Source organism: Protobothrops mucrosquamatus, unplaced genomic scaffold (assembly GCF_001527695.2).
Source record: "Protobothrops mucrosquamatus isolate PMUCROS unplaced genomic scaffold, P.Mucros_1.0 scaffold481, whole genome shotgun sequence".
Taxonomy (NCBI): domain Eukaryota; kingdom Metazoa; phylum Chordata; class Lepidosauria; order Squamata; family Viperidae; genus Protobothrops; species Protobothrops mucrosquamatus.
Genome location: NW_015386801.1, coordinates 125,072 through 146,570, shown reverse-complemented (window position 1 = coordinate 146,570; position 21,499 = coordinate 125,072). Strand labels below are relative to the sequence as shown.

Genomic DNA, 21,499 nt, shown 5'->3' with positions numbered 1-21,499 from the left:
CCAGTTGGCGGCCGTGACCAGGGGGGCGTTTTATCAGGTTCGCCTGATTCACCAGTTGCGACCTTTTCTGGACCGGGATGCCCTACGCACGGTCACTCATGCCCTTGTCACCTCCCGCCTGGACTACTGCAATGCTCTCTACATGGGGCTCCCCTTGAGGAGCACCCGGAGGCTCCAGCTAGTCCAAAATGCGGCCGCGTGGGCGGTGTTGGGAGGGACTCGTCGCTCCCATGTAACACTGCTGCTACGCGAGCTGCATTGGCTGCCGGTGGCCTTCCGGGTGCGCTTCAAGGTGTTGACCATCATCTTTAAAGCGCTCCATGGCATCGGACCCGGATACCTTCGAGACCGCCTCCTGCCGCAGATTACCCCCCATCGACCTGTACACTCCCACAGAGTGGGTCTCCTCAGGGTGCCGTCAGCCAGACAGTGCCAGCTGGCGACCCCAAGGGGGAGGGCCTTCTCTCTGGAATGAGCTGCCCCCAGAGATCAGGGTGATCCCTGATCTCCCTTCCTTCCGCCGCGCCCTTAAGACATGGTTATTCCAGCTTGCGGGACTGGCCTAGGGGAAACTTTTAGAGGGGGTTTTAATTATATTTTAATTAGATCAAATTTAAATATTTCCTTTTTAATTAATTTTTAAATTTGTAATGTTATTTGTGCATTTTTACCCGATTGTTAGCCGCCCTGAGTCCGCAAGGAGAAGGGCGGGATATAAATTTAATAAAATAAAAATAAAATAAATAAATAAATTAAAGCTTACCGGAATAGGAGTCGGAGGTCCCAAACATCTCTCGGAAAACATCCCAAGGGCTGCGGAAAGTGAATCTCAATTCTTCTTCAGGAACTAAAGGGAAAATAATGGTATTTGCAACATATCACTAATATCCTGAGTTCTTATCGGTGTGGGATTTCTACAAACAGAAATGGGGTATAGTGATTCCTCTCTGGTTTTTTTCACTTCCCAGAGAATAATTTGTAATTAAGATAAATGGATCTCATGTTAAAGTCCCATGAAAGTCCCACCTTTAGCTATGGAGAGCCCTAGGAAAATCAATAAGAAAAAATATTTTCTTTTCCTAGGCATATAATCCAATGGAATTCCACTCTCCAACCAAAAGTAGCACATCTTGTTCGCATTTTCTGTCCATTTCATATGGAACTTGACAATAAAACCCATCAGCCTCCTCTTCTGCATCAGCAACTGGAGCATCAAGTTTGATAATCATATTAAGGGTTGTCTACAAAGTACAATTGATATTATTTGGTCAGTGATCAAATTGTGCGCAAGTACAATCTTTTCTATATCCTCCTCAACTACAAAAATAACTTTCTTCTTTATTTATTGTCTTCTCACTAATAGTATAATCTTCTGTGAAAGTCCAGTCCGTTTCAGTTCACTGACACCTAAGATATAAATCTGTAGTCAATCAGTTTTTTCTTCCACTTTGTTGAGTTTCCCATGTTCACGCTTCTTATGTTCCATGTACCCACTGTAATTCTGCCTTTGCAGCTTCTATTTTTTTTTTCCTGCATGGCAATATCAGCAATTAGACATTCTGAAGACTGTGTTATAAACACCATTAATACTCTGAAAGTTCTTCAGCTCTTCTTCAGTATCATGTTTGAGTGTCATAGACTCAAGGATTCCATAATCCATGTACTGCATTATCAATCGCTTTATCTTATCTGTCTATGTGGATTTCTTGGGAAAAAAATAGGAATGGTTTTCCATTGTCATTTCTGTGCAGTATGAAATGATGTCTTTGCCATTACCATGAAGATGATCCTTTCCCTCTAGCATCTTCCCAAATAACTGCTGCCAAATACAAATGCTTAGAGCCCTCTCATTTGTTTCCCATTGCTCATTCTTTTATTTTAATTTCATGGCAAATGTTAAGGGGGAAATAACAGAATAATTACATAATATTTGTAATTGGTAGCACTGGAGGTATTCTACACTGAAACATTCATAAAATATGCATTGACAAATAAACATTACAATATTGTAAATATTACAATACAAACTGAAGCTTGTATTTATGTCCTCTGAGTATCACCTCAGACCTGCTTAGTATCATAAGAAAAGGGGCATGGATAATTGTTTTGGCCCTTTTTCTGGGTACAAGATTGCTTTGGGCAGTATGGGAGGTGAATAGGTTTTGGAAGGTACATGAATTAGATGGTAGAAAAGCTTCTCCTCACCTGTGGCAAGTCCATCCCCATAGCAATCATAACGTTCCCTCTTGGTCTCTAAAAAAGAAAGTCATGTACTTGGTTACCTCCCAAGTAAATTACTATTCCATTTTGATCCACAAAATTGCTGACTTAGGTTTCATCCACACGCCTGCATTGATGTAAGTTCCTCCTCTCCCTGAGAAGGGAGGCCTGGTTGTGTTGCTACCTGCCCAGAAAGTATTGTGTGTTTCAGGGCAGTGATTAGCAGGTGGTAAAGGACTCCTCAAGATGGTTGAGATTTTTATGGTAGGGAAAGATTTTGGGAAGAAACATTTTGCAAAGTCCAAAATAAAACAAATAATACAAGAGGCCCAGGCCAATCACAACAGAAGGATTGGATCTTGCTGCAACTGGCGGTCCATCGACTTCAGCATTCTTGTTTATTTTTTATTTTTATCTTATAAATATATATATATATATATATATATATATATATATTATTTCAGTGCTGATTTTGGTGCATAATAGTTGTGTAATATGACTGAAACTCATGAACATTCTATTATTTAGAAGGCTTAATATATTGAAAATAAAAAGGGGAAAGTAAAAAGTCTGTCAGTAATAACTGTTCAGGATGTCAGTACTGTAGCATAAACATAAGATTGTATAAGTTTTCATCCGAAGTGTAACGTAAAAAACACTGTCATGCACATCAAAGTATTGATTATATAATAAGACTTTCAATCTTGAACTAATTGCTTAACATTAATATCTTCGTTGTATTGTTATTGGGTGAGTGTGTGTGTGTATGAGAGAGAGAGAGAGAGAGAGAGAGAGAGAGAGAGAGAGAGAGAGAGAGAGAGAGAGAGAGAGAAGCTGTGTTATGAGAATGCGTCTTTAATGAAAAGCAAATGGGGTATTTTCAAGTTTAAGCAAGGAGCCTTTGATTGGACAGGGTATTGGACAAGATGACCTCCTCAGCTAGCTCCTCCTCCTTCTCAGTCTAGTTTATTGTGCTTTTGAATTGTATAGAATAGATGAATAGGTCACTGACACTCTCCAGCTTAGAGGGAAAAGAGAGAGGGTGAGGTGGGGGAAGAGACAGAGAGACATTGGGCAGACAGAGCCAGGCGGCTTCTTACTATCTGACAGCACTTCATAAGCTTCTGTAACTTCTTTGAACTTCTGTTCAGCATATTTCTTCCTCTCTGGGTTTTTATCTGGGTGCCACTGCAGGGCTTTTTTCCTGTACCTACAAAGCCCCAAAAGGCAAAGTGAAGGCAATTAGAAATCCACAACGCAATAATCAATAACTAAAAGTAAACCAGCATCATTACAGAAGCTATTAGATTTAGGAACAATGTTCTTTCTCAGAAGTCAAGACAGACCCAAGTTAGTAGAATCCATTTTTTGTCCCATCTCTTTTCCCAGCTAGCTGACTGAGAATTAGTCAAAGAATATTTGCTATCTGTGACTACTTCAATATTGACTACATATTTGTGATTGTCCTTATTGTATCAGCAAGAGAATAGGTTTCTGATCTCCCATAGATTTCATTTGAAAGTTTAACAGCTGAACTTAGAAGAGCCATTGTGGCACAGTGGTTAAAGTGCAGTATTGCAGGCTAATTCTGCCCAGTGCCAGAAGTCCGATCCTGACTGGCTCAAGGTTGACTCAGCCTTTCATCCTTCCAAGGTTGGTAAAATTGAGGACCCAGATTTGTTGGGGAAAATAGGCTGACTCTATAAAGAGTGCTATAAAGCACTATGAAACAATGTATATGTCTAAGTACTATTGCTATTGCTATAAACTCCCAATTAGAAAACCCCCAAATGCTTATTTAATTGGGTATCTATTTAGGCATACATAACCACTAATAACTTGACATCTTTTATTCGTTAATTACCAGAATAAACATTATAAAATGTCAGTGCATGATTTTAAGAAAATTGAGATTTGGGATCATTTTTTTGTAACTTGGTTAAAACTTGGTTTACCCTCCAGAATAAAACTCCTTACAGAGAAGAATACTCAGAGAAAAGACTTACGCTTTTTTAATATCGGTGTCAGAGGCATCCCGAGGAATCTCTAAAAGCTTATAATAGTCTGGCACAGCAGCCATTGGTCTGTTCTATGCAGAAACAGGTAGCAGAGACGTGGAAGGAAACTTGCAGCCTCAAGGGGAAAAGCGTTTCTGAGCTGCTTCTGGGGCTGATCATGGCCGCACGCTTAGCTGTACAGCAGAAGGCAGATGCTGTGGAAACAGATCCTGCAGGCCAAGAAGTAGGATGATGTGCCACAACAAATAGCCAACCACAGTCCCATCGTCCAGTCCAGGGAACTGGCCGAGATAAGACATAATCAGCTGACCAAGAATAAACTAAAATTGTTCAGAAATTTGGCTTGGAAAATGCCAATCATCACACTTTTTCCCCCTCCACTAAAAAGTTTACTTGTTTGTCACTAAGATGATGGGTCAATCATGCCTATGTTACATCAGAAGATCCTCTTCCTAGGATCTCTAGTTTGCAGTGAGTCCTGTGAATGAATATATTCTTGTTCGTGTCCTACTCCAGCTAAAATTTGCCCTACATTTGTGGTTGTAGGTTTAATTAAATAATTATCTCACATAAAGGGAGAAGTGACATTTTAGCTGTTTGTTCCTATGTTCAATATTGCTATTATGTACAATGTTATAGGAAACAAGTGAGGCCGTTGGGCTCCTCGCTCACAACATATATTCATTGACTACCATTTTGAACAATGAATTAAGTCTAAGGTCCCATGTGATCTCATGGCATAGACTTTAATCTAGGGGCATCATATAAACTGTTCAGAATGTGTATACACACATACATGTACGTACAACAGGAACAAAAAAAGATTCTTAGAGAAGAGTTTAGGTAAAATAAATCAGCAACCATCCCATTTAGCGTTCTCCTAATAATAGGCCATCAAACGGATGGGTTCCCACATCCTGTTAAGAGTAAATAAACCACTTTATATTTTAGTGCTATAAGTCAATCAAGCCAGTTGGGAGATTTTTACTTGTTCCTTTCTAGTTTCAGTTCAGGGCTAAAATATTCTCACCTGCAGTGTATCAAGATCAGTGGGAAAGATCAGCTGCATGTTTAACTAAATACAAAGCTTCATGGAGTAAATTATTTTAGCTTGCAGATCCCTCATTCATAAAGAAAAAAAGTTTGCACAATAATATGGACATAGAAAGTTTCCTTTTAATTATAAACCAGTTTCAACTGGAATATTATGTTAATGGAGAAAAAGAAGTTAAAAGCATAATATCCAGGCACAAATTAGTCTAATAGGCCATTGCAAAACCCAGAAAATTGGATTAATTCAAACAATTAACATTGCTATTGGTTGACATCTGCAAAAACATCCATTATAATAACAATATGGGATGAGATTCTTGCTTGATCTTAACCATCTTAGCCAATTTTAGAGAGCTGTGGTGGCACAGTGGTTAGAATGGAGTATTGCAAGCTAATTCTACTGGCTGCCAGCAGTTCAATCCTGACCAGCTCAAGGTTAACTCAGCCTTCCAATCTTCATGTGGTCGGTAAAATGAGGACACAGATTGTTGGGGGCAATATGCTGACTCTGTAAACCGCTTAGAGAGGGCTTAAAGCATTGTGAAATGGTATATAAGTGCTATTGCTATTACTGCCTGCAGTAATTAGAAACAGTGTCCATCTCATCTGCATTCTTGAGATCTAGGTTGTCATTTATCCTATTAAATTAAATTAATTAATCCCATTAAATTCTGACTTCTTGACAATAGTGAGTTAGGCAGATTTCTGATTGACTACTTGGTTATTACTCTACTCTATGAATAAACCACAGTCCTTGGATAGAGAGGTGCATGAGGAAGTGGTAAACCCCTACTGCCAATATATCTAGGCTGATAGAAGTGATTTGTTGAGTCAGTGCCATCACTTATTTCCTAAAGTTTTAATTATGTATCTGGAAGTTCAGAGAGTTATTTTGCAAGAAATCAACTCAGTGAAACCTAAATTTGGGTAAACAGATGAGTGCCAGTGGGCATCTAGGAATATTTTGCTTATATAAAAACTGGGACTTTAAGGCAGAGGTCCCTAACCTTTTGGGCACCAGGGACCAGTAACGTGGAGAGAGTTTTTTTCACAGACTGGAGGGGGCGTGGTTTTGTGGGCTGCCTGCATCCCATGGATGGGGCTTTGCTTGTTCTTCTTTTCATTAAGCTAAATATATTTAGTTCCCTTAAATCAGAGGTCCCCAAACGTTTGGGCACCAGGGACCAGTTCTGTGGAGAGAGGTTTTTCCATGGACCGGAGGGTACGTGGTTTTGTATGCTACCTGCATTCCACGGATGGGGCTTTGCTTGTTTGTGTGGACCGATTGCTGGCATACCACGGACCGGCACTGGTCCACGGACTGGGGGTTGAGGACCCCTGCTCTAATGGACTCCTGGCGACATGTTGTTTTCTTGGGAGCGATGTGATTTGCCTTCTATTTGAGAGACTAGAAGAGGGCTCTTTTAAAGAATGATTATAACTTTGGGTTATTAAGACATTGTCTCGGCCTTACTTCCTGTTTTCAAGAAAGTCCATTATTTTTTCTTGACTCTGTGAATCCAAGTTATCTTCCTCCTTAAACCAGCCTTCCTGGACCTGATATCTTTCAGAGGTGTTCAGCTTCCATCTTCTATTATTTTCAATCAGCAGGGAGACTTTGCTGATTGGATTTAAGAGAACTGAAGTCTAACACATCTGGCAACCAGAGTGAAAAAAACCCTACCCTATGTAATATTCCACAATATTCTGCAGAGTTTGTTTTTTTATTGTCATTTGTTTCTTTACCTTGGCTCATCCAGAGATTGCCTGTACGTTCTTGGTTCCACCTGTTGGCTGGCTGGGCATTTGAAGTTACCAGCACCCCAAAGCTGCTCCTTCCCCTACTGTGTAACAGTTTCATAGCCAATGGAAAGTTTGGGGTCATTATGACATCAGAACCTAAGCTTTTCTTAAAGATCTGAGAAAAAGTATCATATAAAAGACAATATTTGGGAATTTGTAAGTTAATATTTTCTATGTAGTCCATCTTTGCTTTCTATTCTTAAACTACTTTGCTACTTCAGTCCAAATTTATGATATGATCCTGTCCAATAATCTTTTTATCATGCCTATCCCACCAGATATCCCTGCTTATTGCACAATATCAGCAACAAATCAATATGCAGTTGCAGAATGTTGTATGTTTGAAAACTTTGCTTCATGATTATATCACTTTTAAATTCTATCCTGCTCCTGCTTTAGAGTCAAATGGAATGTTCATTCTAGCATCCTTCTCCTGCACTTATAGGACTTTATGTTTTCTATGCACTCCATCTCCCAGCATATGTTTCAATCACTTAGATGTGCATGCACAAACACAGACACAGAGACACACACAGACACAGACACACACACACACACACACACACACAGAGAGAGAGAGAGAGAGAGAGAGAGAGAGAGAGAGAGAGAGAGAGAGAGAGAGGCTTGTAATAAGCTTATTTGCAAGGTCAGTAATACAATTTAACAGTTATGATAACGTGTTACAGCAGTTGTTATATTTGTGCATGGTCAAAAGAGGACTTTTGTGATTTCTGTGTATTTGGTAATAATTTGAAACTCACCCTATCAGGAAGAATGCTTTTGCATATGACCTAACAAACACACACAAATATATGCAAACAAACATCTGGATTATATGTATGCTTTGGGGGGAAAAAATACTTCTTCTTATAGGAAGGAAAGGAGAAGACTTGCAATTTTAGTATTGAAAGCTGGAGGAGGAAAGGAGTGAATTCAGTGACTGAAGCCTTGATTGGATTGGATTATTGGTGCTGAACTGATTGCCTAAATACTAGACCACGTTGTACTGAAACGCATCTTCAAATTGCTTAGGATAAGGACAGCGTGAAGGAAATGTAAGCTGGATTTAAACTATGCCAAGAATTATATGTGCATGGAGCAGATTGTAGCATGGCAGATAATCATTAAATAACAAGTGAGAAAAAAATAATTGAAAAGCAACTCTATAAAATGATTAAAATTTTTATTGAGAAGGGACTTCCCAAGTCGCAAAGCAACTGATAAGTTAGCTATACAGAGAAATTAAATATTCATACTGTATTAATATTCAGTGCTAATACTCGTCACCTTCTTCTTCTTCACCTTCTCCTTCAATGCTATCTGTGCCCACCTCCTCATAATCCTTCTCCAGGGCAGCCATATCTTCCCGGGCCTCAGAGAATTCCCCTTCTTCCATCCCCTCCCCAACATACCAGTGCACAAAGGCCCGCTTGGCATACATTAAATCAAACTTGTGGTCCAGGCGGGCCCAGGCCTCAGCAATAGCTGTGGTGTTGCTCAGCATGCACACTGCCCGCTGAACTTTGGCTAGGTCTCCCCCAGGAACCACAGTCGGAGGCTGGTAGTTGATGCCCACTTTAAAACCTGTAGGGCACCAGTCTACAAACTGGATGGTTCGCTTTGTTTTAATGGTGGCAATGGCAGCATTGACGTCCTTAGGTACCACATCGCCACGATACAAAAGGCAGCATGCCATGTATTTGCCATGGCGAGGATCACACTTCACCATCTGGTTAGCAGGCTCAAAGCAAGCATTGGTGATCTCAGACACAGAAAGCTGCTCATGGTAGGCCTTCTCCGCAGAGATGACCGGAGCATAGGTAGCCAGAGGGAAATGGATGCGGGGGTAGGGCACTAGATTGGTCTGGAACTCGGTCAGGTCTACATTCAGAGCCCCATCAAACCGCAGCGAGGCAGTGATGGAGGACACAATCTGGCCAATCAGCCTATTCAGATTTGTATAAGTTGGGCGTTCAATGTCCAGGTTTCTACGGCAGATATCATAGATGGCTTCGTTGTCTACCATGAAAGCACAGTCTGAGTGCTCAAGGGTGGTGTGTGTGGTGAGGATTGAATTGTAGGGTTCCACCACAGCTGTTGATATTTGAGGTGCTGGGTAAATGGAAAACTCCAGCTTGGACTTCTTGCCATAATCCACAGAGAGCCTTTCCATCAACAAGGAAGTAAAACCTGATCCAGTGCCTCCTCCAAAGCTGTGAAAAATGAGAAATCCCTGCAACCCTGTGCATTGGTCTGCCTGGAGAAATTGGGGGGAAAAATGGAAACAGTAAGTTGGGTTTAGGAAATTAGGTAGAGTGACCTTAAGTATAGCCAACACTTTTGGCCATGCATTATCTCCACTCCTGTAAATTAACCAGGATTCCTTCTATATTCTTAAGGACAAAACCAACTCAATCCTACCAACAGCTTTCCTTATCATCAACTTCAATTACCAGCTTTCGGATCCTGTCCAACACCAAATCAATTATTTCTTTGCCAATAGTGTAGTGACCACGAGCATAGTTATTGGCAGCATCTTCCTTTCCGGTGATCAGCTGTTCTGGGTGGAAGAGCTGACGGTATGTGCCAGTCCGAACCTCATCTAGAATTCAAGGTACAGAAAAGATCAGATCATTTCCATTTTAATTAGCTCTCTGTCACTCTTCTTGCATTCTGAAATTTGTACACTTCTGTTTGTTTATTTATGGTATTTTTAGCTGCTTTCCTTGAGAGATCAAGACTTCTGGGTATTATGATTGCTAGAGGTATGGAACTGGTGCAGCTTTGAGAAACTCTTTAGAAGACACAGAGTTCCTAACTATCCAATAAACCTTGGTCATTGTGCAGAGATTTGGGAACACACAATAGTTAATTTTAATTTACTATATGTATGCTACAAAATCCAATGGTTTGGGCTGTCTTTGGATTCTGAAAAGTACCCAGACAAAATTACACAGATTTATCTCAGAATGACTGAATCAGGTTCCCCTCCTAATAGGCACCACTCACCTATCACGGTAGGTTCTAGATCCACGAAAACAGCTCGAGGCACATGTTTCCCAGCCCCAGTCTCACTAAAGAAGGTATTGAAGGAGTCATCTCCACCTCCAATAGTTTTGTCGCTGGGCATCTGCCCATCTGGCTGAATTCCATGCTCCAGACAGTACAGTTCCCAACAAGCATTGCCAATCTGCACACCAGCCTGGCCAACGTGGACAGAAATGCATTCACGCTGAGAAAAAACAAACAAAATCAATTATCACAGTGTAGAAGTTACCTGTGATCAGAAGCAGAGTACAGAATATAGTGTGCAACTGCAAAATGTGGTGAGCTACCCCAAAGTGATGGATGATTAATCTTCTAAGCAGTGGAGCATTTCTAGAATCTGTATGCCAGCCATGCTGGTTATCATAACCTCCTAGGTAAGGAAAATTATTACATATTTCCTGAAGTCTTCCTAGCTCTGCCTACTTGGCTCGAGTTTTCTAGAATAAATCCTGGTTCCCTTCCAATAGTTCAGTCCTGGCACTATCCCAGCAAGTATCTGGGAAATATTCTGTTTTCAGCCAGGGTCAAAGTTTATAATCTGGGCTATAAAGAAAGAATAGTCTCCTCTCTCAAGTTTCCAAGAGATGTAGACAACTGAGTCGTAGAAAGCCACCTGGGATAAAAAGGTCTTTAGCTAAACTTCCTAGAACTGATCAAAATGTATCTTCCTTCCTTTAATTTATCCTCTGCTGTGGCTAAAGATATTAATTAGACCAACCACGCTTTATCTGGAAAAGTTGAAGTAATATTTTTGCCCAAGGTCTGTAGGTAGAAGACCTGGGTCAGTACCATGCATCAAATAACATGTCACGGGAAGGAAACCACAGGGCTGCTTTTAGATAACATGTTACTTTATATTTTAAAATTTGTACCGATAAAAGGCAACTTCATGCATATTTTCTTATAAATTTATTTAGATTAGATTTATACCTGGCCTTTTGTTTTGTTTTGTTTTTGGATTTGTTTTACAAATTTTATTAAATATACATTTTAAAAACAAAAATGGACATACTTCAACTTCCCTGACTTCAACAGTGCTATTAGTATTACCTTATGTTACAGAAAGAAAAACAGAAACTTAAAATATATTCTTTAACAGGACAATGTATAACAAACTGTGCGTGTAACATCTGTAAAAGTTTTGCTAAACCATCTTTCAATCGTCAGCAATTATATTTACATATCTTTCAGTTGTGCCCTAATGTAAGTACTAATAAGAAGTCCTTATGATGTCAACTAGTCAATCAATAATCGCCTCAGCGATCCTCCTTATCTCTAACCAATCGTACAAATTTTTCCAAGTTTCATAATACTCTGTTTTAGTTTTATTTTTAATCTCTAGAGTTAACCATTTCGGCGCATATACCTGGCCTTTTGGTTTACATCTGTGCTTACCAAACTGGAAAACACCTTTTCTTCCTCACTTGTATGTATAGGTGTAAATTCCAAGCATAGTAAAGCTGCTGAAATCTTAGCACATAGGAGTGTTAACAACCGACAGTTTTATTCCGTATTTGTTAAGCTGGAAATAAAACCCCTGTATTCCGAAACCACTCGTTGAAGTGATGATTCAGTTTCAGGTCATGAGTGAATTTGGTGGTGGTTTGGCTTCACGCCTGCAAATCTAAAACTCTCTTTCCCCACCGAGAAGCTCATCTTTGAACCGAGGACATACCTGGTGGGTTACCAAAACCTGTTTTTCAACATTGTGATTAAGCATCCACAGCTCATCCAAAGTGCTTTCAAAAATATAGTGTTGATATTACCTTTACTGAAACTAAGGCTAAGCAAAAAAAAAAGGGGGGGGGAAATAAGTGGAAAAGAAAAAGACCCTCCTAGCAACTTCAACTTCTCCATCCTGAACACCTTCCAAATATGTGCAATTCCCAAAATTTCTAGCAGCTTCCTGGGAATTCTGGGAATAGGCAACCTTAGATCCAGAGCTGCTCAAGTTAATGAAAGCTATCCCCCTCCGTTGTTATGGACTTTTTGTTTCTTTTCTGTTTTTTTATGCATTGTACCTTTTAAGATATATTTCAGCACAAGCCTAAGCATTCCTGTATTTCCACAGAAAAGGCACTGGGATTGCATTGCATATTATATATTGAAAGAGAGAGAGAGAGAGAGAGAGAGAGAGAGAGATCACCCAAAAAACTAAAAGAAAGAAAGAAAGTTCCCTTCCAGCTCCTGGGAAGCTAAGAATTCCAAGCAAGACTCACCATCTTGCAAATCTTCTTTGACCTGGCAAGCGAAGAGCCCAGAGGACGAAGGATGTGAATTAAGCTGTCCTTTGCAAGGCTGGCTTTTATAGCATTGCCAGCAAAAAGAAATGCTTTGTTGTTAGAAACGGAGTCAGTTAGCTTTTGTCAGAACGGTTTCTGAGTTACAGTCCAGCTCAACAAGTAATCAGTAATGAAAGCAAAGCTAGGCCTTGGTTACAACTAACAATTCTATTATAACTAACCTGGATTGTGCACATGTGTTGGAGAGGGAACATAAACAATATTCCGGCAACAGAAAATTCTCATTATGTTGTTCAGTCAAGATGCCTGGGCAAAGCAAAGCTGAACTTAGTGGATTTTAAACATGATATTGAGCACTGTGTTTTGGTTTAGTTCTCCTGTTTGCTTAATTTCCCTGATTGTTCTTCAGAACATGGGGTGTTAACGACTATATTGTCATTTTATTGTATCGTTATATTTGTACTCTTTGCATTTTAGTCTGAAAGGCATGTCTAGAGCGGCGTATAAGCCTACTGAAATAAATAAGCAAAACGACACCTCTTATACTAGCTGGAGGAAGCGAGAGAGACAGTTTGATCTATTCTAGAGGTGAAGGCACCAAGCTAGAAAGCTGGAGACCATGAGTTCAAGTCCTGCCTTAGCATGAAAGCTGACTGGGTGACCTTGTCACTCCCAACATGCCTCACAAGGTTGTTGCTGTGGGGAAAATGGGAGGAAAGCGCGTTGGTTATGTTTGCCCCATTGAGTTATTTGTAAAAATAACTAAATAAATAAATATAAATAAATAAATAAATAAAAATAGGCTGCCAGGTGTTTCAAAAGTGTGCCACAGAGCCCAGGATTCAATGCAAATGTGATGAGGTTCTGCAAGACACTAATGACATTTAGAACATAAAAAAATGTTTACTTCAAGACATCAATTTTCTGCCATTAGAGCTTTGCCTCTTGGTCCAAGATTCTGGGAATATGTTTTTTTAATCAATGAATAGTTTCTTCAGTCTGAAACCCCTGGGATGGTGTATGTGGTTCAGAGCATGGAAATTGTGCCACTTAAGAAAGCAAATCTGCCTGAGCAGAAAATATGGAATAGTAGCACACTCCTCCCACTTCTCAGCCTAGTTGCAGCTTGACAAATGAGATAACACAGTGGTATCAACTTTACTGGAAATACAGCATTAGTCTCTTTAGTCCTGTGAGGCCTACTGAATGGACAAGATAAGTTTCTTGAAAAAGTCAACCTACAGCTCTGCACTCGGTCCTTCCATCCTGTATAAGTTATGCTCATGAAATGAGCAGAGTACCATAAGTCTTGTTTAAAAGAGAATAATGGTTCATTTCAACTTATCAATTCAAATATACATAAGGGGGAGGGAGGATCCCCACTTTAATAATAATAACAATGATAAAGTTGGAAGGGACCTCGGAGGTCATCTAGTCCAACCTCCTGCTCAGGCAGGAAACCTTATAACATTTCAGACAAATGGCTGTCCAGTTTCTTCTTAAAAACTTCCTTATATAGTTTAAGTAAGTGAGGCCTACCGAGGCTTGATTTATAACTCCTTTATAAATTTATAACCAGAAACACAGGTTATATTTCCACAATGTGCTAAGCCAAAAACAATGATTTACAAACTGAGTCAACCTTGAGCAGCTCAGAATTGAACTCCTGGAGTGAGCAAGCAGTGAGTTAGCCTGCGATACTGCATTCTAACCACTGCACCACCATGACTCTTGTTGAAACCATTCCCTTGTTATACTTCATGAAATAATATGTCAGGGATGATCTGATAGCAGTGTTCCAATATTTCAGGGGTTGCCACAAAGAAGAGCGGGTCAAGCTATTCTCCAAAGCAGGACAAGAAGCAATGGATGGAAACTAATTGAGGAGAGAAGCAAGGTGGAACTAAGGAGAAATTTTGTAACAGAACAATTCATCAGTGGAACAATTTGCCTCCAGAAGATGTGGGTGCTCCAACACTGGAGGTTTTTAAGAAGAGATTGGACAACCAATTGTCTGAAATGTTATAGGGTTTCCTGCTTTAGCAAGAAGTTGGACCAGAAGACCTCCAAGATCCCTTCCAACTCTGTTATTCTTATATGAGTAGTAATTTTAAAAATAGCTTGTTGAAACTCTCATGTCTGTATGAGTGTTTTATCTTGGTGAAAGGGTGCATCATGGGGCAAAATGTTTTCAACCAAAGTATCTCAAAATGGGCCAACTTACAACATGTGTCCAAAATCTAAGACCCATGATTCCCGTGGAATTAAAAATTTTGGAAGTTTTATAAAACTTTTAAGGCATAAAGTTTATCATAAATGTATTATGCCTTTTATGACATAATACAAAATATCATAGAACGTTTATGTGGCCAACTACTGATGTTTGATTGTGCTATAAAGTTCAACACTGGCTACTTTCAAGACAGATACACCTCTGAATAACTTCCTGAACTTTTAAGAGCTTTTCAAGTACATTGTTGAAAGCACTGAGGAACCATCTGCTAAGGAAATATCTCTGAAACAATGTATCATGTGTTGTCTAGTTAAAATTAAAAAGCAAGCTATAAATATCCTCAATGTGTACATATTGATCAGGAGTACTTAACACTGACATAGCTCTGCCCTTCATCCCTTTGGGAGGGACTGCTGGTCTCCCCCATATCATCAAACATCACATTGATGAAAGGAATGGGTTAAGCCAGGAGCTGGTCCTGCATCCTATTTTCTGCCTGGCTTGCCCCAGACCATGTTGGCACATGCACACAAGCAATTTACGTTTCATCTGCTGCCTGGTGGGTGCATCAACTCCCCGGTAGAGTTCATATTGATCTGACTTGTCTAGACTTGTTAAGAGTTTTGTCTCTGGGACTCAGGAGCAAGCAACAACATTGCCCACCAACGGTATGAAGCCAAGAAGGCAATGTCTGGCATTGTTTCCAAGGCAACGGACAAGTCTGAACACAGAGCTGCCTTGGAAGGACTGTTTGCAGGACAAACAGGAACTGTGCAAAAGGGGTAAGTGCTCCTTTCTTTCTTTTTTTAACTTAATAATTCCAGCAAGTTTGAATTTGGAGAAGCTGGTGATTGATTCCTATCAACGGAAACTAATGGACTTAGCTATAGCTTCCTTCCAGCACTTTCTTTCTTTCTTTGGATTGTGGTGGATCCCAGCTGAAGTTTTCTGTCAGCAGAAGCCCCAACCCTAGAGCCTTCAGCAAAGCAAGTATATACCCTGTTCTTGAAACACGACCAGGGAAAGTTGACTTTTCTACTAGGGCATAACCTTATAATCCTAGCTCCATTTTCAAGAACACTTTATATCATGCAACACTAGGGGAGGAGGAACTGAATGGCAAGATCAGGGTCTCTCTGCTTACTTTTATGCTTGCAGAACTTGTGGGTAAGTGACTGTTTGATTTTCATAACAATTAAAATTACTGTGTCAGGCTGTGAGAGTGATAGGAATTTGCTAACAGCTAGCTCATTATCTGCTTCTGTTGGCATTTATTGTTTTACTTATTGAAAGAAAAATCTTCATCAGGGTCCAGTCCAAGCTGGGAATAAACAAAATGGAGACTGATTTAGAAAGAAGGTTGTAGTTTATTGAAGGGCAGAGTCAGACAGAAGTGTGTCTCTGGGAAAGCTGACCACATGTTGCTGGGAATGGTGGTTTTTTTATACCTTCTGGGGCTCTTGAGGTTGTTTCCTATTCCTGTTTGAGGCTTTGTATTCCCTGTCTCATGTATTTTGACCTGAGGTTTGAGTGTGCCCTTTTGGTATTGGTGGGTTAATCTTATTATGTCCCCAAAGGTCATGTCTTTTAGAGTTTGGGTGGGGTATGTAGATTTTAGAGGTCTTTATCTTCCTAATCTGATAGCTTCTAGCTTCCTGGCCCCAACCTTCCTGAATGGATTATTACATCTGCATTTTTCCCCAAAATATTTCTTTCTCTGGATTCTTCCCACAACTAAGCTTGAGGAGGATCAATTGTTTAAATAGCAGTTATAGTAATCACCCTTTTTGTGTTTTTGCAACTTTTTGGTGTGTGTGTGTGTGTGTGTGTGTGTGTGTGTGTGTGTGTGTGAGAGAGAGAGAGAGAGAGAGAGAGAGCGAGAGAGAGAGAGAGCTATCTAACCAGACTGCAGTTCCATACCAGTATTTGCAATTCAATGCTCCATTGCTAAACAGTGCCCTCTGGTGTTCATTTATAGTACTGCAAGTATGAGGAATAGTCAGCTTCTGGACCTTGAAGTCATCAAACTCTTTTGTTGAGAGAACTTACTAAACATTGTTTCTCAATCTTTGCAACTTTAAGATGTGTGAACTTCAAATCCCAGAATTCTCCAGTCAGCATTCTCCAGAGTTCAGGTTTACACATCTTAAAGTTACCAAGGTTGAGAAATACTGGGCTAGAGGACTGGCATTGGCACACACCCCTTTGGACAAAAGAGAACATGTTATTCCACTATACACCTAAAACAATAGTAAGTATGGTCCAGGAGTTTGGGGCTTTGTTAATGTTCTATATACTATATAGATTTCTGCAGCCTATATTTCGTACCCCTGTGCTTGCTAAAAGATGCAGAGGGCAATGACTTTATGAGTGTGATTCTCTTATGAGACTCTGGTTTTTGTAAATGTCTATAGAGATTCTCAGTCATTCAGGTCATCATTGTCCCAAAGATGCTTTGACCTCCCGAGGCAACTGGACTTTTCTTTGAAGACATTTTGCTTCTCATCCAAGAAGCTTCTTCAGCTCTGGCTGGATGGTGGGGAATGGAAAGATTTATATTCCTGCAGACAGTTGTTCATTTGCATTCTTTTAGCCAGTCCTTAAAGCTACCTGGAGGCTTATCAGTGTCTTCAGGGTCACCTGAGTAGTACAAATGGGTGTGGAGCCTTCATGGAACTATCGAAAGGACTGTGTTGTAGACTGGAGATAGATGATGTCAGATCCCTCCCCCTCTGTTGAGAAAGGGCTGTTCAATTCTGGTTTTTGTACTTGTCTGCACTTCTCAAATTATAATCTTTGCAGTTCCAAATGACTAAAAGAGATCAGCTGTTATGCTTCCAAGAAGGGTTATTACTTCTGCCTTTAAACTGGAAAGGACCAGGTTTGGGAAAGGACCAGGTTTAAGGAAACGACTAAGCCTTCAGAACCTGAAATTGAACATGCCCATGTTTGAAAGGAGACCATTGCTCTGTCCTACATAAGCTATTAAGATTCTGCATAATGTAAGATACAACCTTTGCAAAACAGTGCAGTGTGGAATGTTCGTGACCAGGATTCTCGCCAGCCAAGCTCTTTTCTCCAGTGTTCATTCCATTCCAGACTTTGTCCCCCGCCAATAATTTCATTCAGAAGTTGATACGCACTAGTTATGTTCAGTCCTTAATATGTTCAGTCCTTAATAGATTACTCTGAAAACCCTACCCTCCCAATTGAGACCAAGTTTGGTGGAGTGGTTAAGGCACTAGACTAGAAATCAGAGATCATGAGTTATAGTTAGCCATGAAGCCAATTGGGCAGTCATGCCTGCTTAGCCCTGGAAAGTGGGCAGTGGTAAACTATTTCCAAAAACATCAAGACAAAGGGACCAGTCCAGGCAGACACCAGCAGTCTGCACTGAGTCAAAGATAACCCACTCCCAATTAGATATGTGGTATTCCTGCAACTTTAGGTGTTCCCCAAATCTATTTTTACTCTTATAGATAGATGCTGTCTTGACAACATAAGGTCTGTGTTCAGAGAATTGAGATGACAACTATTTACAGTTGGGATTGTCAAACTTTGTAGCGATCCCACAGAGAGTTGCAAACAACTAAGGCAGTATTTCTCAATCTCAGTAACTTTAAGATATGTGGACTTCAAGGCCCAGGATTCCACAGCCAGCATACTTAATTGTTGAGATTGAAAAATGCTGACTTTGAAGAAATCCCTTTTTTATTTTGCCTTTTACCACGTGGAAGAAACAGGAAGATTGTCAAAACATACACAAGCTTTGCTCCCAGCTTTGCCTGTTCACACAACAGGTAACTGGAGTACTATAAAGTCCAAGATCTCCTGTGGCAGTGGTGGCGAACCAATGGCATGCGTGCCAGAGGCAGCACTCAGAGCCCTCTCAGTGGGCACGCACGCCACCACTGCCAGCAGCTTGCGCAGGTCCATTAGGCCGCCGCCGCTGCCCAGACCGGCAGCCCCACCAGGCACAAAGAAGGCAAAGCGGCCACTCAGCAAGCCAAAGGCCACCCCGAGCAGGGAAAGCCGGATCGCCATTGGCACCATGGCCCCCCAGTCCCAGCTAGGATTGCGTGCCCCCCCCCATCTATGCTGGACCTCCTGCCCACTGCCCCACCCACCAGAGATCCCCTGGATCTTCCCCAACCCTGCCCAGCCCTCACAGGCTTCCTCCCCATGAGCAACATCGAGATGGCCATGCCCACCCCAGCCACGCCCATCCAGTTTGCCGTGACAACCGCAGCCATGCCCACCCAGTGGGCCATGCCCCCATACCCCCTCCAAGGGCACCACAATGCTGATGCTGCCCTGGAACTTTGTGATAAATAAGTGGGTTTTGGGTTGCGGTTTGGGCACTCGGTCTCTAAAAGGTTCGCCATCACTGTCCTGGGGTATATAGATTAAATTTTAATTATTAAAAACAAGGATCATATTTATATCTTGCCTGGGTTTTCCCCTCCCCAATTATTTTTTTTGATTTATGGACAGGTTGCACATGTTCATGGTTTTAAGGGACACAAAACTCTGAAGTTTCAGAATCTCCAAGTTACAAAATTCTATCCTCAACTATATTTACATTTCCAGGGGTTAGGTAGCAGGCTGGAAGCTGCATTACATATCCTTCTCTGATACAGGTAGCCCTTGAATTACAACAGTTCATTTAGTGACCATTCAAAATTATAACAGCACTGAAAAAAGTGACATGATCATTTTCCACACTTATGACCATTGCAGCATCCCCATGGTTGCACGATCAAAATTTGATTGCTTGGAAACTGACTCATATTTATGACGGCTGCAGTGTTCTGAAATCGTGTGATCACCTTTTATGACCTTCTTACAAGCAAAGTCAATGGGTAAGCCAAATTCACTTAACAACCATGTTACTAACTTAACAACTGCAACTGATTCATTTTAACAACTGTGACAAGAAAGGTCGCAAAATGAAGCAAAATTCACTTAACCTGTCTTACTTGGTAACAGAAATTTTGGGCTCAACTGTGGTCATAAATGGAGGAGTATCTGTATTCTGCCAGGATTTATTATTTTTATTTTATTATTTTTTCCCCTCGTTGCTATTTCTTTGTGTTTCTTTGGATCAGGCCCCATCCTTGCCTTCTTTTACTGGCTTGCTGCTATATTTTTAATTGCAAGCCTGAAATGCAGGTAAAATGCATTCCATCTTCACCTCATTAGCCGAAAGTTGCTCACTTGACAAGTTTCTAAACAGGACACAGGCAGCTCCAACCAGCCTGGCCAGCCATGAAGGATACTGTGAGTTTAATTCAGCAACTACAACTTACTATGGACAGCCAGAATAAAAATGTTTTGGATAAATTCCTGGATGCTGGATAATTTTCAAAAGCACAAGAACCGTACTAGGGAGACAGAAAAACAGTGATTTAGCAAAAAACCTAGAATTAGATTTTAATCTCATGACACAACCAAGGAAGATAGATAAGAAACACCAGTTGGATTATTATTATTATTATTATTATTATTATTATTATTATTATTATTGTTGTTGTTATTGTTATTGTTATTGTTGTTGTTGTTGTTGTTGTTGTTGTTGTTATTTGCTTCCCAACATATTTTGGGGTAGTAGCCCACATTAGCAATTGGAAGGTTGTGTAAAAATAATATGGCTATTCAATGATTTTATTCCAATACTGAACAAAAGTTAGCGTCTGTGATCTGCTAAAATTTATAATTTCAAAAGATACTGGCCAGTCCAAAAAAAACCTTTACCACTTCCAAACACACATAAAATTAGTCTTGCACATTTGAGTTAAACCATGGCTAGTTTGATCACCCTCTATTGAACAAATTAGAATTGGTTGTTTGCAGATATGCTCCCTATGTGCTAGCAATCTTGAAAATGATTGGCTTTGTATCCTGAGACAGTTCTGCCGTTTACAGAACAAACACAGACCTACCAATTTTACAGTTATTTTTTTCCTCCCACCTATTACTTGATCCAGTACAAAATCTGGTACGGATTTTTCTGGAATGGCTACTGTTTGGCATTTCTCTGCTCTTGGTATGACTACTGTATTGAATGAGCTCCTTTTTACACACACTTTCTATTTCTCATTCTGAGCAACCGAAGCCACGAGCTCATTTTTCTCTACTGATTCCTGTACAATCTAAATAGGTTTCTTTTGCTAAACTGTTCATAATCAGTTTGTTTTCCTCCAGAGTTTCATTATTTCCGCAATTCCAGGGGTGAGTAGAGGCAATGCTAGTTAATGAAACAAAAATTCTTGCATCAACCAATCATTTCCTCCTAAAACTCTCCCCTTGTGTTTGGCTGCCTGCCCAAGCTTTTAGTTTTCCAGAAGCTGCCTCTTATAATGCAGACTGTTTCTTCTGCAACTCTAAGGGAGGAATGTTGACAACTGTTTACACAATGCTGGGATTTGTCCATCCATCCATATAGAGACCACAAGGAGGTGGCTGGTCTACTAACAGGGAAGGGATCCCCTGCAAACCTAGGGTTTGTCAACTTGTTTTTAATTTCCTTAATTTAATCTGCTTTTATATTTATAAGGGTCAAACGTTTGGGTGTTTTATCTTGCTGTGAAGCTGCTCAGAGTCACCTTGAATCATGAGATAATAATAATAATAATAATAATAATAATAATAATAATAATAATAATAATAATAATAATAATAGTAGTAAAGTTGGAAGGGACCTTGAAGGTCATCTAGTCCAACCCCCTGCTCAGGCAGGAAACCCTATACCATTTTGGACAAATGGCTGTCCAGTCTCTTCTTAAAAACTTCCAGTGTTGGAGCATTCACCGCTTCTGGAGGCAGGTTGTTCCACTGGTTAATTGTTCTCACTGTCAGGAAGTTTCTCCTTAGTTCTAGGT

The 21,499-nt window shown here is 40.3% G+C and overlaps 1 protein-coding gene across 1 annotated transcript; it reads right to left on the bottom strand.

Moving 5' to 3' along the window:
• Window positions 1-8,272: 8,272 nt before the first annotated feature.
• On the bottom strand, window positions 8,273-12,445 carry LOC107288115 (tubulin alpha-1D chain). Its single transcript, XM_015816698.1, has 4 exons — window positions 12,362-12,445; window positions 10,104-10,326; window positions 9,548-9,696; window positions 8,273-9,351 (listed from the first exon to the last, which is right to left on the bottom strand). Exons 1-4 carry the CDS (start codon window positions 12,362-12,364, stop codon window positions 8,368-8,370), a joined length of 1,359 nt encoding a protein of 452 aa, XP_015672184.1. The 5' UTR covers window positions 12,365-12,445; the 3' UTR covers window positions 8,273-8,367.
• Between the last annotated feature and the right edge of the window lie 9,054 nt (window positions 12,446-21,499).

What these genes read in the sequence shown, in the direction of transcription:
- LOC107288115 (XM_015816698.1), bottom strand. An exon ending in TCTAGAACCTACCGTGATAG is followed by an intron (nt 9,697 to 10,103) that starts GTGAGTGGTGCC and finishes CTTGAATTCTAG; the next exon opens with ATGAGGTTCGGACTGGCACA. An exon ending in TGGACAGGATCCGAAAGCTG is followed by an intron (nt 9,352 to 9,547) that starts GTAATTGAAGTT and finishes CAATTTCTCCAG; the next exon opens with GCAGACCAATGCACAGGGTT.